Genomic DNA, 18679 nt, shown 5'->3' with positions numbered 1-18679 from the left:
TAAGCCACGTCTCTGTCTAATCCTTACACTTATCTGCGTATTGACCTGTATATAGAGGTTAGTCTTGGGTGAACCCGGGTTAAGGTGTGTGGGTCAACAGTGCCTTATCCCCCAGTTGGTCAGGTCACAATAACATTGATATTTTAATGGTGCCATCAATTTTTAGAATGAAGGAGTAGCTTTTTAGTTTTCGGCATGTGAACTGAAAGAGGTATCTTCAGGATATTTCAGAATGATACCAATATATCTTTACAGGAGCCTCATAAAGAAATGTGGTTTACTACAAGGACCATTTCTTTGGTTATCTACAAAGATATGAAATCAGGGGCATTTCTAGGAGGCTTAGGATCCTCCCCTGGGGATTATTTTTGCTAAACAAGCTCTCTTTTGATGCTTTTCTCTGCACTTTGGCACCTTATTTACATTGATATAGATGCTCTCTTCAAAGTCAGCAGACTCCATTAACAAAAACAGTATAGATAAGTTTCATGTTCAGTAATGAGTGAACAATAAAGGAGGATAACCGACCTTGGATCGACAAGTGTTACATTTCAGCAACTGGACTGGGCTAATTCTCCATTTGGTACGTGATTCTGTGCATAATATCAGTCGGTGAGGAACTGTGCCTGGCGAATCCAAAGTTCAAGTGAAGTTCCACAACAAGTCTTTACATGTGGGGATACCGGTGGCTGCTTGAACTAAATCATTATCTTGCTGTTACGTAAGTTATCCATGTTATTATGGACAGTGCCTCACAGGGGAAGTCCATTTCCTGTGTCATGTGTGTTCCTGTGGAAAAATACAGACAGACACTTACAGTAGATAGCAAGGGTGATACCTTTAAAGTTTGGTCTTATCCTGGCATCATATCCAGACGTCCTGCCCATCAGTTTATCCAGAAAATCAGAGGGAGACATTGGGACATGTCGTGTCCTTGCAGCATTGTCCACCTCCTTACACTGACCCACACTGTCATAGAAACAAAACACAAACAATACAAGTAATCATCTGTGACATGTTCACAGCAGGGTGTGTATGACAGCTCTGGTGTTGAGGTTATATTAAACACACTGAGGATGGAGGAGAACTTTTGAATCTCCAACCAAGGAGTTGAATGGTTTAGGAAAGTAGGAGCTCTGAATTTCATATGGATGAGATAGTCACTCTTAGCTCAGCAACATTTGAATTAAATCAACAGGGAGTGAATAAGGAATGATTCCTAAATGGAGGAAGCTATCAGCTGTGGAGCAATATCCAATTTTATGTAATCCTGCTCTACTGTGGTATAAATGGCTCCACTAAAGAGGCATGGTTGAATTCATTGTTTTAACATACTGCGCCGTGTGTGTGTGTGTGTGTGTGTATGTGTGTGTGGGTGTGGGTGTCTTCTGGGGTGAATAGGTAATCGTTTCTAAACGTTAAGGTAAAGCTTGATGATCCTGAAACTACACGTGTGTACGTGTGTATGTTTGTCAGTTGGGACAAGACGGAACCTTTCCCGAAATAGCTCAACTCTCTGCAGGGGGTCTTACTGCTAAACACACACATCGCACACACGCACACACACACACACACACACACACACACACACACACACACACACGCAGAAGCAGCTAACATTTACCCCAGCAGAGAGTAAGCTTATACATCACTGAGAACAGAATATGGTGTTTACCATGAGTTTGATGACTCATTTAACCTCTTCTAAACATGCACTCACACTAGCGGTGACAGTAAGACACAACGGGACCAGCACTCATTCATTTCCAATGAGCTTTGGGAGACGAGGAGCGACAGAGAGCAGAGAGGAGGAGGAGGAGGGAGAGACGGGAGGAAGTCGAGCAGAGTTCAAATACAAGCAAAGAAGTAGAGATAAGTAGCAATGGCCAATAAAAAGGTCAATATGTTTTTCTGTTAAAAAAATGTCCTTTAGCTCCTATTACTTAGTCAAAAAACATTAAACAGAAGAGTGTTTGGCAACCAAAAACAAATCCCTGTTGTGTTGTGATTGGGAAAAAAATAACATCAACTATAAACTCAAACATATCTGTTCTCATCGTCATGTCTGACGTCAGCATCGTCTAGCTCAGTAGCGATACAATCTTTTGTCCTGCCCTCGGAGAGAGCTCTGACACAGAAGCGCGCCACTGGCAGCCCAGCGTAGAGCTGCTCTCTGGTTGATGCATCACCACACACACTCTGTCTGCTGTCTGTGTGAGTCTGCCCATAGATGTGGATGTGTCTGCTAGGAGTGTGTGAGTCATACTCAACATGATGTATGTGTGTGTCTGTTTATGTTTCTCTCTCTAGAGACAGCAGCCCAACAGTGTTTCTACCTGGCAGTGGAGGCAGATGATGTTGATGCTGGCTGGGTTTCTGCAGCTGTGAATGGCATATGATATCAATAGTACAGTAGCACAGGTCCAACCATGCAACGTATTACAATTACTTCCCTTTTAAAAGTTTAACTACAGACCGTCACATACATCATCAAAGCCAGCTTACCATAGAAGATTAGCAACACCATTTCCCGTTACTGCTGGCTTTGCCCTTATTGGTGCTGTTGCTGATGCCTACGGATAACACTCAGAGACACTAGAGGCCTTCTCTCATTTAGGAATGCTAATCTAGAATTTTTTTTTCTTACCGATAACCGACCCTCGTTAACTGATTATTAACAGTTAACTGACAGAATTAGTGTCTCATGCAACGGTGCTATTTTTAGTGCCCAACAAGCAGCCCAGCTGCAACGAGAAGCCGATACACAACAAGTCTAAATCCATCATTTATCACCAGCTTCAGTGTGTGAGCACAACAGACAACTGAGTCCCCAGTTCACCGTCTGGGAGAGTTACTGTAGCAGCCATGATGCTGCGTGTATTGTCCCAGTAAGTCTCCACCGCATCATTTAGTTTAGTTGCGAGGTTGTCAGCAGTGTGTCTGCCTGGCATAAATAGTAAATGGTAAATGGACTTGTATTTATAGCGCTTTTCTAGTCTTCCCACCACTCAAAGTGCTTTACACTACATGTCAACATTCACCCATTCACACACACACATTCATACACTGACAGCAGAGGCTGCCAACAGTACAAAGTGCCAACTTTGCCCATCAGGATCTAATCTAAATACTCATTCACACACTGATGGCTAAGCCTTCGGAAGCAATTTGGGGTTAAGTGTCTTGCTCAAGGTCACGTCGACATGTGACCAGAGCAGCCGGGGATCAAACCACCGACCTTCCGATTGGTGGACGACCTGCTCTACCCTCTGAGCCACAGCCGCCGTACTGTTAGCGGGTGTCCGACAGACCGTGTGTGTGTGGCGGCAGTGAGTGTGGGGTTGTCGGTGGCGTCCTAGCTGTGAACGTAGCTGTAGCAGTGTGTGTACAGTTTATTTGTCGGTGAATAAATGCCACAACTCCTCCAAGCCCAGTTCATGTGATCACTCTCTTAAGGTGGACTTTTAAGGTGGACCAGCTATTCTCCTTTAAGTGAGAAGCCGCTTCTGTGAGTTTTGCTCAGCTTTTAATTTGATTTTTAATATTTCTTTTAACTGTTAAACCGATATCGTTAATCGGTTAAAATTCTTTAAAAGTCTCGTTCGTTAATATGTCAGTCTTATCATGCTTTTAATTTTTCTCCACCTCTCCCTGGAACAGTTTCTTTCTTTGGTTGGCACAGTTAACAGTCACACTCAGGCAGAGTTGTCAGCTCAGAGCATCTTAAATCAGCTGCTAAGCTGCTTAGGTTGCTGTAGCGCTACCTCTCGCCATGTTTTCTTCTCCTCTCTCCTGCAATTTCGTGTCCTCTTCTTCCTGCCCCCCTCTCTCTCCTATACTCTCCTCCTTTTAAAACACCAGAGAACAACAGGAAGCAATGTAGAGAGACGCAGCATAACATCGGATCTTTATCAATAATGGAGGAGCTTTTAATCTAGAACTATACTCTCTCACGTCTCGTCCCTCTCACACACACAGAGGCCATTTAAAGGGGAGAGCTGAACACATTTCATGTTTTAATGCATTTAATATATTAATTATCTTTCTTTCTTTCGTGTTTTAATCTGCTGCTACTACTATCAGTGCTACTAAATCAATAATAAATTCAATGGTGATTTCTAAGTGTACGTGAAGTGAGCACAATATTTCATTCATGCTAAGACTTCAGCCTCAGACACTGAGTGAACCACAGAGCTACCACAGCTATACACAGGACCTGGCATTTATACAGACGTCATCCAGAGCTTGTAAAAAGAATAATAGTAAAATAAACTCGGAAAAAAAAGTTTGGAAATCTGTGTTTGGTTGATTATTTCTCTGTTGTTACAATGCTAATTGGCATTGTATTTTACATGGTTGGAAAGCCTGTTTATTTACCTTCACAATGATGTCCAACTTGTAAGGATCATGCATTTGTGGGATGAGCAGCACAGCTGATTATGTGGGGAGCGCCCAAGTAAAATTTGCCCAAATTGAGGAATGGAACGCCATCCCACAGTAACGTGTGACCAGGTTGGTGACCAGCATGAGGAGGAGGTGCCAGGCTGTTTTGGCTGCGTATGGATCTTCCACCGCTACTGAGGCTCCTGACGGTGTATTAAATGAATAAAGTGCAAAGTAGCCAATATGTCTTGTTTGTTCCTTGTTACTGATAGAGAGTTCAATCATCTAATCCACCAAACAACTCAAAACAAGAGTCAATACCAACAGGAGAATACACTGTTTACCATTGGCAGAGCATTTTGGCAAATTTTTCTTGGGCGCTCCCCACATAATCAGCTGTGCTGCTCATCCCACAAATGCATGATCCTTACAAGTTGGTCATCATTGTGAAGGTAAATAAACAGGCTACAATGCCAATTAGAATTGTAACAACAGAGAAATAATCGACCAAACACAAATTTCCAAACTTTTTTTTCCGAGTTAGTTAAAAGCACAATGCATGTTTCAAATGCAAGAGGAAAAAAAAGGAATGGCACTAATGTGAAAATGTGATTGACTGGTTGTGTCTATAAATTAAATTAGCCATGTTTCCATCTAATAACTGTTTAGGAAGGTAGCCACTGTGCATATCATAGTTTAGGCCCACCTTAACTGGTCAGAGATTCAAACAGCCCATCATGTTTTTAAATCTGAACCAGAATTATACTGGGTTGTGCTTCTGTGGGTGTTTTATATTGTGCTGGCACATTGCAAAGGTTACATGGATTAGGCCAAAGAGCATTCTACGTGTGGTTGTATGTGTTCAGTGTTTCATTCACAAGCTTCATTTTCAAGGAATAAAACAAGAAAATAAACAACAAGCAAACATGGACGTCATCAAAAGGACATCTTCGTTTGCTGTTTGATGGCTGACACACGCAATAGACCAGTGGTTCTCAAACTGTGGGGCGCGCCCCCCTAGAGTGCATAATATAATATTACATAATATTGATTCATATTTGATCGACCAGATCAGTTCAGTGACAAGCTGCTCTGCCGAAGTTTGCTTAGCACCCCCCGCCACCACGGGCCGCCATAAATCGTCATATACCGTGTACCCCGGTGAAATGTCAGGAATGTGTGAAGGTATAATAAAACAGACATGACTGAACACATAATCTCTAGCCAAAGATAATAATAATATTGATAATAATAAAAGAAATGATGGGGCTTGTGCAGTCCCCTTGTCCAATGAGGATTACGGGTTGCAGTGACCCTGTACATCTACAAAGTTAGTAACTTAAGGAGCGCAAAGAGACAATGTGCTCATTGAACTACAACTACTACATTCAGTTAGTTTTATTTTGCACAGCCTTTGCCCTCTCACTGGCTCTATAGGATGAAGTGAGCAAAGCCTGCAGATGTTTCCCTTCTAGGGAACACCAAAACAATGTGTCAAAACTTTATTGTGAAAAGGCAACAAAAAATATCAGACTCACAAATCCCCAGAGGATTCTATCCTAACAGATCACCTGAGCTCTGCAACTAAGATGCTAAAAAGCCCAACTGTGTCTGGGAGAGGTTTGGTTTGAAGTGCTGACAGAATTATTTATAACTAGCTCTCTGATTATGCAATAAAACATCCCCATGAAGCCGACATGAAGAGACAGAGAGAAGAGGCCTTTTGCATCTGGCCATATCGAGAGACCTTGGTTTATTCCTACCGTTACGTAACACCCTATCTCTATCAGCACGCCAACAAGCATGCAGGAAAGTACAATGTTGAAGAATCCATTATTCTGGTCTATGATCTGCAGATGTGAATGAGCGTGAGATAAATGTATTACAGGACTGTTCAGACCTTAAGTCATTAAAAATGTATTTAAAAAAGAAAAAATCCCAGTTTATCACCACAACATCCTCCTATCTGGTTAGACGGGACTTCAGTTTAAGAAGTTTTTGCACATTAACTGTATGAATCATGCTAGTATGAATCTGATCATTTATAAAAAATCAATGTGGAATTACATACACGTGAGTATGCAGGTGTCTACTCTCATATCTACCAATTGAGACTAATGACTAATGTAAACTGACATTGTTGTATTAATAGTTTTTGGGCTGCAACTAACAATTATTTTGATCATTGGTTAATCTATTATTTTCTGATAAATTGTTTATGGTGTATAAATTGTCAGACAATTTCTTAAAAACTAAGTTCTTCAAATAGCTTTTGTCCAAACAAAAGTCTAAAACCCCCCAAATTCATATCAATCCATCCATCCATCTTATGACACAAGACTAAAAACACATTTTAAAAGCTCAAACTCATGCATTATCATGCAGGTATGTATCTCCGCACAACCGCACTGTGTGAGAAGGAAAACGGTCACTTAGGTAAGCTGTTGGATACAATGGCTGGTGAGAGAAAACCCTAAAGCATAATTTCAGTGACTATGCCATTGAAAACTTTGGAGAAGAAACAAGTGAAAAAGAAAGTAGAAAAAAAAGAAGAATAGATTTTCTGGATGCCTGAGCAGTGGCATTTCAAACAAAAAGAAAAGAATGGCAGAGGGTCACTGATGCAGTAAGTCATGTTCTGTAGTCAAGTTATGAGGACCACAAGCTGGCAGAAATACAGAAACAGTATAGTATGATTTAAATAAAAAAGGCCAAAAAGGCATTAGCACACAAAAGCAGAGCCACTGCGAGGATGAGAAGGGACACCAGCACTCTGAGAGACACTGCTGCTGGCTCAACAGTCACACACTGCACTGATGACCACACACATCCAAATGTGCCCTGAGATTAAGCATCTGCACTGGCGTGGAATCTCTGACTACATTTACATGCACAAAATATTATGATTTTTTTATTCCAAAGAAAAAACAATATTCCTACTAAGCTGTTTACATGGCTAATGAAAATGAATATTCCACTAATATTCCCATTTACATGCAGCCGTGCATCCTCCAATTAATGTAAAACACCCCCATGATGTACTACGGCTACGCCCTTTAAATAACTTTAATATCCCTCCTTTTCCAACTGCAGTCATGTTGTTCCCGTGTTGTACCCTTGTCGTTACTGTTCAAGTTTTGCAAAACTGTGTTCTTCAAGCTATTCTTTTTACGGCTATGCATGAGAACAGACTGGTTTGTGTACAATGCAGAGAGCTGGTCGTAAACAGGCAAGAGACCATGTGTCACAAACTGCGATAAAAACCCCAACTGAGACGCATATTCCACATATTCAGAACAGTAGTGGAATATTAGTGTGCATGTAAACACAGTCACTGATAGATTGATCAGGAACTGAAGAGATGGTCTTTTCACTCAGAGAGCCAACCAGGCGTTCTCTATCATATCGAGACTATCTCTCCACTCCGTTACATTCCATATGTACAGGGTAATTCTTTAAGACACCCATAAGGAGACACTACTGTATTTACATAGCAACCAGGTCAAGGCCCCGCAAGATGTAAAGGCCAAGCCTGTGAACGGGGGAGCCACTCTGGTAAGCCCGAAAGTCTCCAAGCTGACCGAGGGCCACAACAAACGGTGGAGTCCCAATGAGTCACACCCAGCACTCATTCACCGAAGGTCAGCAGCTCTCTTCAAAGCGGGAGCTCCCATGGTGTTCCGCTGTAGAGAGGCGGAGTCTCTGAAAACCATGGCATGTGGGGCAAAGAAGAGCCAGTAATGTCAGCCTCAGCCCTTCCACCTGAACCCTGCAAAGAAGGGCTGGAGGAAAGTGAAAGGAGGGAAGGCGTAGAGGCCATGCGTGTACCAGAGCATCACACCGCAGAGGTGGATTATCGTTTTTCAAGGAGAAGAAGAAGGAAAAGAAGAGTCGACAATGTGCTGACTAGGGATGTTAATAATTGACAATTAATAATTAAATTAGCATCCCTAGTGCTGACTCTCTGGAAGTTGGCTTCTGCCTTGCGGAGGTGACACCAGATCTCCTCGATCAGCTGAGGATAAAGTCTCCACTCTCCTGGGTTTTGACCCCCTCTTGTAGTGATGCATGGGTCGACCCACAACCCGCGGCGCCCCGGATTGATCCGCAGGTCGGGCGGGTTCGGGTGAGCTTATTACAAAATATCGCGGGCACGGGCAAAGCAGCTTTCCAAGTAAGTTATTAATAACTTCTGGAAAAATTGGTGCAATAGTTTGCTTTCTTTTCCGCTCTCTTTCCTGTCTCTCTATCTCAAACCATACTCGCCTGGTGACTTTTAAAGAATGAAAATAACTAAATAATAAGTACACTGCATCAGCACTTTATGTTAAATAGGCCTACTTTTAATTTTACTTTTCATTCTCAGGAAAGAAAACTGAATAATTCGCCACCTCTGGCATGAACTTGTATGAATCTCTGGTATAAACTAGGCTAATATTCATCAGTTTTCATTAATTCATTCATCATTCATCATTTTGCCCCTTGCTTGAGTATTTCTTTCTCTTAGTACTTTCTCTAAGGCCCTTTTAGACACAACGTGAAAATTGGGGTGGGACAAAAAATCCATTCACCTATGTATCGTGATTTTTGTTTTCGATTTTGAAATCAATTTTTAATGCCAAAATCGATATATTGGCTTAATTTGAGTCTACACGGAGGTAAAAGGAAGTTACTGCTTTTATTTTTGTGGTCAGAGTAACGTGACGTCATATCCGTTCCGTATCCGTCAACCAAAACAAACCACAGAAAGTAGAAAACGTTTGGAGGGTCTGCGTGGATATGACCTGCACTCTCACATGTTAAATCCAAAATGGTAAACACTACACATCCAGTAATGTATTGAAACACTTTGGGTTTCACACATTGCAGGAAAAGCAGAGCTAGACATCACGGCTAAAGCGCACTGATGTTCAGCTTTAAATATGAATGGATGTCTTTGTTCTGCTTTTCACCAAAACATAATTATCTTTATTAATTTATCTAATCTTTCGTACTGAAGAGACAACTCCTGTGGATATTTCCCTTGAAGAGTTGCAGACACTTGACTCCACTTTGAGGTGAAACAGTTCTTGCCTGCCACTGTGTTAATATAGAGCCTTTCCAGTCTATTTGCAGCTGTAGTACTTGTTGAGACTAATTAGCTGCTGGATTAACACATACATCAGAAACACTACATTTCCCAGCTTCCCCTGGGGTATTTTTGGCATTACAGTCTAAGGCAGCCCAGCCCAGTGACAGCGACGGGGTCGACGACTGCCTTCAGCCAAATGTTCGCTTAGTGTGCAGACTACCCTCCCCCCCCATCACATACACACAGCCAGGCAGAGCAGCACTTAGCTGTGCTTTTCAGCCACATGTTTCCTTCAGCAGTAACAAGTGTTCTGGTAGTGACAGATACACAAGCACAAACGTAATCTTGGTCTGATATGATGGATACTGTGCAATTTGGTTCCTTATGTTTTGTAGAATCTATTTATGCAACAGCTGCAACTAAAGCACTTTATTCAGATTTCAGATTGTGATGGATGCCTGCTCGAATACAGGTGCTGCGCTGTTCTCATGTTAAGAAGGAAACTTTGCTTTGCCTCCCAACTATTACTGTGATCGCGCCATTTGAACGCCAGTATAGCCGTTAACGTAACGGAAGAAGTGATTTACCCATTGTCTATTCTTTTCATAAATGTGCTGAAAGTGCTTGTGTCGATGCTGTCCTGTTTCCATCGAAATGCTGTTCTCAGATTTATCCACCATACTGGCCTACGCCTGTCTTGTGATTGGGGATTTTGCATTTACACATGATGACAGAAATGGATTGGAAAGCTGTAAAACAGAGTCAGCAATTTCCACTTGTAGTGTTTAGGCTCTAAGGCTCTCTTAAGTATCTTTCTGTCTCTATGGCCTCTGAAAACAGCATTTAACACATTGGAAAGCATAGACCGGGAAACAAAAAAATGAGGCCGTAGGCTTACAATGGCATGTAATGGAGAGGGGAGATGAGGCAAATACTAAAACATTCAAGAGAGACAGTTGTGTTTGTGCGCTAACGCATACTGCATTATGCAAGGAAATTAAATAAAATACTTTCTCTCAATGCTCTGAAACAGGGCTTTCTACAGAACCTTTGAATCAGTATTAAGTATTACACTACTAATGATGACCAGTGACCAGAGATAACGCCTATCTGCACTCTGACAAGGACACAGAAAACACAAGCAGAAAGGGAAAAGAGGCAGAAACAAAGCTTTTGACTAGTATACATGCATGACAAGCTGAAGGCAGATCCAGTCCAGCTCCCATTGAATGGCAAAATATAAGCCTGTTAAATTTTGTCTTTGAATCCATCCATGACCCTCTAAGAAGATTTACTGGGGCTTTCATCTTTTCAGCAGCTTTTTTTTTTTTTTTATCCTAAAGCTTGCTCAAACTTTTGGGAAACCACATGTGTTTTACTTTTAGACAGCCTAAAATTAAAATACTAAAGCATGTCAAAGCTAAATGCAGCCAACATTCCTTCAGAAAGTTAGTTTAATAATAAAGGACGTGCAGCAGAGGAAGAAAGGAGGTAGGAAAGGAGGAAATGCTCAAAGAGTAGAAGATTTGACAGAACAGGGAATCATGTTAATATCACAACTTGTCTTTTGGGATCGGGGCTACTATTAGGGGTTTCAATGACAAAATCTCATGAGCCTTGAGCTTCACGTCATGTGTTATGGAAAGTAGCTCAACTGTCAATCTGCAGGATCTAACAGGATCTAACAGACAGTATTCCTTCCAGCCCTTCAGCTACTTTTGTCCCCATTGACCAATGGTGTTCAGCCATTTCCATCAGTTAGGCCCATGTTATCTCTCTGATACAACATTTTTTGTACAAGTACAACAAAATGCAATTTATTTTCTAACAAGAAGTGCAAAATGCAGTAAATGTATATTGGTAATAAATACAATGAACAGTAAGGCCAGAGCTATACTTGCTTTTTAACCATGCGTTCACGTCACGTAAGTTAATTTCTGAGGACGTACACAACAGGATACCCGAGGCAGCGTCATAGTTATAAGCAAGTATCTCTACCCTAAGGGGTGGATATGAATACGCTATATGTAAGGGATAATGTACAGCGAGCCAGTCATTGTTGTGAAAGAATCCCCGACAGGGTGATGCTGGTGTCTCATCGTCCTGAAGGGGATTCTTTGACAACAATGACCCGCTAGCTGTACATTATTCCGCTTATTACACTGCTACTTCCTGAAGAAATTAATATTTTGACACATGAACGGTCCTCCGGAGTTCAACATCAGAGCTGCGCCCATAGCAACGGTCTGTTATACAAGCCGCAGAACGCAGTGATTGACCAATCAGAATCGAGTATTCAACACAGCCGTGCAATAAACAGTATTAATATTAGATTAGATTAGATTAGATTTCCTTTATTGTCATTGTACAAAATTGAGTTTGCAACTCCCATCACATACACGATGCATTAAAAGACACTGGTACTGTAACAGATATCATCGGATTGGGGAGAGCAAAGCCGCTGTGTTTGGACGTGCCACCATCTTGACATTTATGACTTTTTTATGAACATGTGCAGCAATTACAGTACATGTCATCTTCAACTGGTTTGTAGTCAAGCATAAGGATCAGTACGTTTAAATAAAACACACAAGACATTTATGATATCACTGTGCAATTACAAATTCCACTGTAGGAAGTAACTACTTTGTGGTCTGTGGTTGACATTGGCAAATGTACAAAAAAAACGTGAGTACAATTTTTTTAAATCTACATCAAACTTCAGTCTTGGCATCTTGAAGGCTTCAAATATTGCACCACAATACTTTATGTAGAACTCACCACTCACCAGCAAAAGTATATAATAACAGGAGAATATCTGCACAATACAATCTGTGCAAAATTAAAGGTAGGGTCGGTAATGCTGAGAAACTAAAAAGAGTACACTAGATTTTAAACATGATCCATCCAAAAACCCCAGCCCAGTGTTGCCATCTCTAAGTAGCTAGCAGCACTAGCTCCAGAAGTCCCTGAGAATGATCATCATGAACTTAAACAACCAACATGGCTGTTGTTAGTACTCACAGCTGTCAAGCTAGCAGCTTGTGGAAGACAACGGTGACACGCAATGAATGCACGCAGGCAGGTAGCCCGTCCAATCATTTCATTCTGCCCAAAGGGCTTACTACAATCCTGCAACAGCCACAGATAACAGATTGTTTTTCTTTTTTTTGTCAGAGCATTTGATGTATTGATTGTTGTTGTGATGTGAAGAGAATTTCAACAAATATAACAAAAACTGTATTTGAACAGCTACCAACCCTACCTTTAATTTATCAAGGCAAGACTGGATGCTGGAAGAAGGTAAATATTGCAAATGTTAGAGAGTGTGGACGCTTCTCCTATTGTGATTTATAATGAACACTTTAAATTCCTTCCTTCCTCATCCAATTTTATTTAAAAATCATACATCCTTTGTCAGAAAAACCATCTCACACGACAACCTGGGTCCTTCATTACAAACACAGGCTGTCCAGCCACGTATCAAACCCACAGGTCTTAAAGAGCCACTGACTCTCAGACAGGTTAAAGGCATCAGAAAGCTTCAAATGAACAGCATCAGGGCTGCGTTCAACAAACAATGTGACAATCACGTCCACATCACACAGCCATTGGCCAGGTGTGCATGTGGTGGAAAGGTATAGGCAAGATGTTAACTTATCCCTCAAGCTCTCTTTTTTCATTCTTCACACAACTACTTCACTTTTTACACGTACAAACACATTCAATATCATGAATGCCTTCATTGAGAGAGTGTGCTCTTATCCCCATTTGTACAATTCATTGTGAATCGTCCTTTGAGTATGGCCATTTGGAACAGCTATAGCCACTTTTGCCTTTATACTTGGTCAGACGACACGTTGTACTAACATACCCAGGCCTCACAACCACACAGACAGTTTTCAACCCAACCAGTGGCGATTTTAGACTCTATTTAGGTGTGCTCAAGAACACCTAAATTTCCTCTTAGCACTAAAAATACTAGAAAACCTGAGGAATCCATTGGTATCAACCATGTTATGCTAGCTTGCTCGGAAGGAGGTTAAATAACGCTGCAAAGTTAGGCTAAAACAAAACAATTACAGGTTCAAAGGGCTTTATATAAATAGGTTTAATATCCAGATTTCTCTGTAAAGTCATGATGTTACACACTCCGGTACAATAGGTGGTGGCATGCATCTTTAACATTGGTAGTCTGCCAGTAAAACCAAAGGAGAAGAAGAAGAAGTAGTGAATTTGGTGATGTCGCAGATTAAAAACAAGGAAGTTGAAACGCTAGCAAATAAAATAGCTGAATGTTTTGACGGAGAACGTTGGGTCACATTGGTCATTATTACCATAGATATAGGTTATAACGGGATAACATTAAACGAGAAAAGTTTATCTACAGGAGAATACAGCTGTCAGTGTGGTGCTCAGAAAACAACCGGGTCCTGAACACTACCAAGACCAAGGAGCTGATCATAGACGGACATTCAGACCCTGTTCATCGGCGGGGACTGTGTGGAGAGGGTCTCAGACTTCCGGTTTCTGGGCGTTCACATAGAGCAAGGCTGCCCAAAGTGGAGCCCGCGGGCCAAAGTTGGCCCACCATCAGCTTTGATTTGGCCCGCCAGATGTTAGTAAATACTTTTTTTTTTATTATGCAAGGAAACCTAAGGACTCCATTATACCAATCATGTCATGTTAGCTTGTCAGGAAGGAGGCTAACACTCTAAAGGTTGGCTAAATTTTGGTGGGGAAAAACTGGCATGGCCGTTTGTCAAGATGTCCCCTTGACCTCTGACCTCAAGATATGTGATTGAAAATGGGTTCTATGGGTACCCACAAGTGTCCCCTTTACAGATATGTCCACTTTATAATAATCCTATGCAGTTTTGGGGAAAACATGCAGTTTTTTGAATGCAGTATACATGGGAACTTGGGATGGGATCCTAGTACCATTTTGCATCTTAACAATACAATACAATAGGTGTTTAATTTTGGCCCATGGCCCTCCATTGAGTTCCAGTTTTGGCCCTCCAAGGGAAACGTTTGGGCACCCTTGACATAGAGGATGACCCGGCCTGGAGCGTCAACACCACAGCTATCACCAAGAAGGCACAGCAGAGACTGCACTTCCTGAGAGTACTCAGGAAAAACCACCTTATATAAAAACTGCTTGTGTCCTTTTATCGTTGCTCCATAGAGAGCATCCTGACATACTGCATCTGTGTGTGGTTCTCCAGCTGCACAGCTGCAGACAGGAAAGCGTTCCAGAGGCTTGTCACCACTGCCCAAAAGATTATCGGCTGCCCTCTTGCCTCTTTGGAAGATCTGTACAGTTCTCGCTGTTTCAGGGAAGCACAGAATATTCTCAGGGACTCATCTCGCCCCGGACATTCTCTCTCTTTGAACTGCTGCCCTCAGGGCAGATGACTGAGAGCCATAATTACTGCATTATATTCCATTATATTTTGAATCATCTCCTGCATTTTGTGTTCCATTTGTGTTGCATTTCGCAGAACAGGACAGGCAGAAATTGGTGCATAAAAATTCACCAGAATGCAGAAAATTAATTAACTTTCCTGGGGGCACGACCCCCAGACACCGGCTTAGTATGTGTCAGCCTCCCAATGTTGAAATGACACCTACAGTAAGCCCTTGACTGTACACGTGTCACATTGGCATTAGGGGCTCAGGCCCCTAAAGGGCTGATCCTAGAACAGCCCCTGAACACAACATAAATAGTATCAGCTGTGTTCATTTTTTTTAAACATAAACAGATTAGTTAACATGTTTTGACAGGGATACCTCAAGAGCTGTGACAGTGATATATGTTGGAGGTGGAGCTGCTATACCGTACTTTACAGTTCAAAAATAAAATATAATAAAAATATAGTCTTGTGAAGGGCTCCTTCCATGGGTGGAAAAAAGTACAAAATGCAAGTCTCCCTCAAAAATAATCCAAGGCACACTGTAGTGTTTGAACAAAATTAAAATGCCTTTATTTTACACGGCAATAATTGTTTGAAATGACCAACGCTTTGCGACCAACATAGGACTTCATCAGGGTCACCGTCAGAGACAAACTGTGTGGATTATCTTTTTATTTTTGAGGAAGACTTGCATTTTGTACTTTTTCCACCCATGCAAGGAGCCCTTCACAAGACTGAATGAGCCCAATACACCTGAAGGATCCAAAGAGCACCTGTATGTGATTACCATAGAGACCCAGCAGCGCTTCTACTCCATTGTCTTCATAATAAAAATATAGCTACATAATAGAAAATGAATAGATAAATAAAATAAATTGATATTTCACTGATAATTAAATAGGCCTACGGATAAAAACACAAATACAACAATATGTATAATTAAACTTTACAAATGTATTGAGGATACATAAAAAACATGCAGTCTTTTCAACATGTATGCAATGAAAATTGATTTTGCATATCCTGCAAAATTTATGCCGATATTGATTTTGGCCAATCCCATTATAGCCTCTCCAACATCGGTGGGGTCACTGACCTCTGACACAACTTAGCCCAGCAGCTGCAGGTCATTGACCCTGCACATATTTTGACAAAAAACATTGATATCACCAAATACAAATAATCTATTTCAAATAAGTCTGAAACAATTTAGCTTCACAAATACACTCTAAGTGGAATTTTATAAGGATCTCCCTTCTGACGTGTGCGTGTGTGTGGTGATGTTGTGTGATGAGCTGTAGTCCTACCTCAGTGACAGTAGCAGTAGAAAGCCCGCCACAGAGAGCTGCTGTCTCCTCATCTCTCTCTCTCTCCTCTCGTCTCTTCAGCTTTCAGCACCGCGGATAGCGCTCGTGCTCCTCCAGCTCCAGCTGTGGTCAAACAGCGCGCGGGGGGCAACTATACAACCATATTACCTTATTACTGACAGCAACTCCAACAACTCTGTGTGTTCCGGTCATTTTCATCACTGGCACGACAAAACAACAACATGGAAGCTGCAGAATAAAGCAGTTAAAGTCAACAACGTGGAGAGATGGAGAGATGGAGGATGAGAAGAAGAAGCGACGCCAGCTGTTGAGAGCGCGCTCTGGGCTCTGGGCTCGTTCCGTGCCCTCATGAAGCACGAGGACACAGAGAGATGACGGGCACACAGCTCAGCCAATCAGCTTCAGTGTTGTTAATTTTTCCAGTTGAATCGCATCTGAAATTAGAAGCCCATTGAGCTGGATCAAATGTAACACCCACCCATGCATTATTCTGCTTTCTCTCTCTCTCTCTCTCTCTGTGTGTGTGTGTGTGTGTGTGTGTATGTGTGTGTCCCTATAGCTCACCATCATCTCCATTTTCTTCCCCTTCTTCTTCTTCTTCTTCTCCTCTGTTTTTTTATTTCTCCATCTGTCTCGTGCTCTCTCTGTTATTCTGCTCTGTTAGGCAGGATGGCAGAGTCGCATGTGGTTGTGATTCCCGGCTGTAAAGTAGCCTATATTGATGACAGTTTGCCATATGTGTCCAAAGTAGGCGGGTAGAGAGTGCTGCTTACAGTTCAGTCAGATTTACATCAAGAGTATAGCCTGAGGCAAAGGATGGATATACTGTGTAGTAGTCGTGTGATGTGGTGTACATTCCGGCTCTATTCCACCACTTTGGATTTCATTACACACTCGAAGGGGTGACTGTGATCATCTGTAAGGGTGTTGACATTCATACTGGCTGAACAGTGTGAGGCTCGTTGTGATTTTGACTCTTTGGGAGTATTTATATAAAAAGAGCGACAATTTCCACACAGTTTATGAGATGTGGATCAGATTGTGTTTCAACCTGCCCCGAAAGGGAAACAACCAATCACAGCAGAGGAGTCTCTAATGCAGCTGTCAATCACTGCTCGCAAAACTGTTTTCAGAAAAATCTTGAAGCGTATAGGCTACTCTTCAGCTGTAAAATTAGAAAGTTTGTGACCCGGCCGCCATGTTTAAAACAGTCAAGCCATAACCACCAAGCATTGCCCCACTGTCATTTTACCACTGAACAGTTTACTAAAAGATGTTTCTGAAAACATCTGAGGAGAGAAATAGACATTACGGTAACAGAATATTGATTCATATTGGATCAACGCTGCCTAGTTTGACTGTTTGCGAGTTTTTGCGAGCAGTGGTTTTCTCTTCTATCCTCATCACCTTTGAAGTGGTTGGACACTGTTGATGGTGATATTGATGCCTTTTGAGACCAGGGTCACTTGAGTCTCATCTGCCTGATCCTAGGATGTTTTAAATTGGGAACCCAGAGGGGATCAAGAACTAATCCAGAGTGTCCCACGACAGCTCCAACACACACAAGTCAAAATCATCTCAAAACCAAAGATGCAGCAATGATTGTGGGCTCACAATGCATACTACTGCAAACATACTATATACTAGTATAGGTCCAGTATGTATACTAGTATACTAGGTACTAGTATGTATATCAGATCAGTAAAGCTCAATGCAGCATGCACCCACAGGCCAATGTAACATGGATATTATCCCTTTTAAATGTTGGTGTTCTTTTTCCATATTATGGCATTGAAATACATCTATGGAAACTCTTTTCTTTCACCTATTTTAGTTACATATATGATAGTCTTCATATAACGCATACACAACAGTATCGCAAAGTGCTTTACAAAATAATATATCACATATAGACAGATGTTTTAGGGGCATTTTTCATCATTTTAAAAGGTAGAAAACAAGCAGCACTGCTCAGTGCAAATCAACAAAATACTCTATTATATTTTCTTTCCAGAGGCTTTTGCAATTTATGGGTGTTTCTGCAACTACAGTCACTTTTGACTCTCCCAAATTAAAAAAAAAATAAAATCAACCTCTATGGCTTTACACATCAGAGTATGTAATACATATACAGAATGACATATAGTGGTTAAGATTTTAATCTGTAACATGTTTATTTTTGATGGTTTTCATCACTTGTTCTTACTATTTTCCTTTTTTAATTTCTGTAATATTTTTAAGACTTTGAACATATTTTATCAGGCTTTGTGCATCATTCTATATTGTTACAAAAACAATTTAAAAAAAATAGGGGATTTCATGATTTTCTCTATACTAGACGCAGTAACCACAGATATCAGCCTGTTTTTTATGACAGATATTGCAATTCTAATGTGTTTACCACAACACCTAAAGCTGCTGTGGTAATGACATATTTTAAGTTGGCCTTCTCTTCCTGCCGACCTGGTTCTGACCTCTGC

General features: G+C 41.3%; 1 protein-coding gene across 2 annotated transcripts in view; it reads right to left on the bottom strand.

Annotated features, from left to right (window-relative positions):
- glra3 (glycine receptor, alpha 3) overlaps nucleotides 1-16380 on the bottom strand; it is a 40979-nt gene extending 24599 nt beyond the window's left edge. For both annotated transcript variants that reach the window (XM_037764844.1, XM_037764845.1), the window contains exons 1-2: nucleotides 16179-16380; nucleotides 839-969 (exon numbers count right to left, since the gene is read on the bottom strand). In XM_037764844.1, coding sequence (XP_037620772.1) covers nucleotides 839-969; nucleotides 16179-16231 — 184 coding nt within the window. In that variant the 5' untranslated portion in view covers nucleotides 16232-16380. The remainder of the gene's footprint in view (nucleotides 1-838; nucleotides 970-16178) is intronic.
- Nucleotides 16381-18679: the final 2299 nt, after the last annotated feature.

This window comes from Sebastes umbrosus, chromosome 3, assembly GCF_015220745.1.
Source record: "Sebastes umbrosus isolate fSebUmb1 chromosome 3, fSebUmb1.pri, whole genome shotgun sequence".
Taxonomy (NCBI): Eukaryota; Metazoa; Chordata; class Actinopteri; order Perciformes; family Sebastidae; genus Sebastes; species Sebastes umbrosus.
The sequence above is the reverse complement of the archived record's forward strand: the minus strand, read 5'-3'. Positions and strand labels throughout refer to the sequence as shown.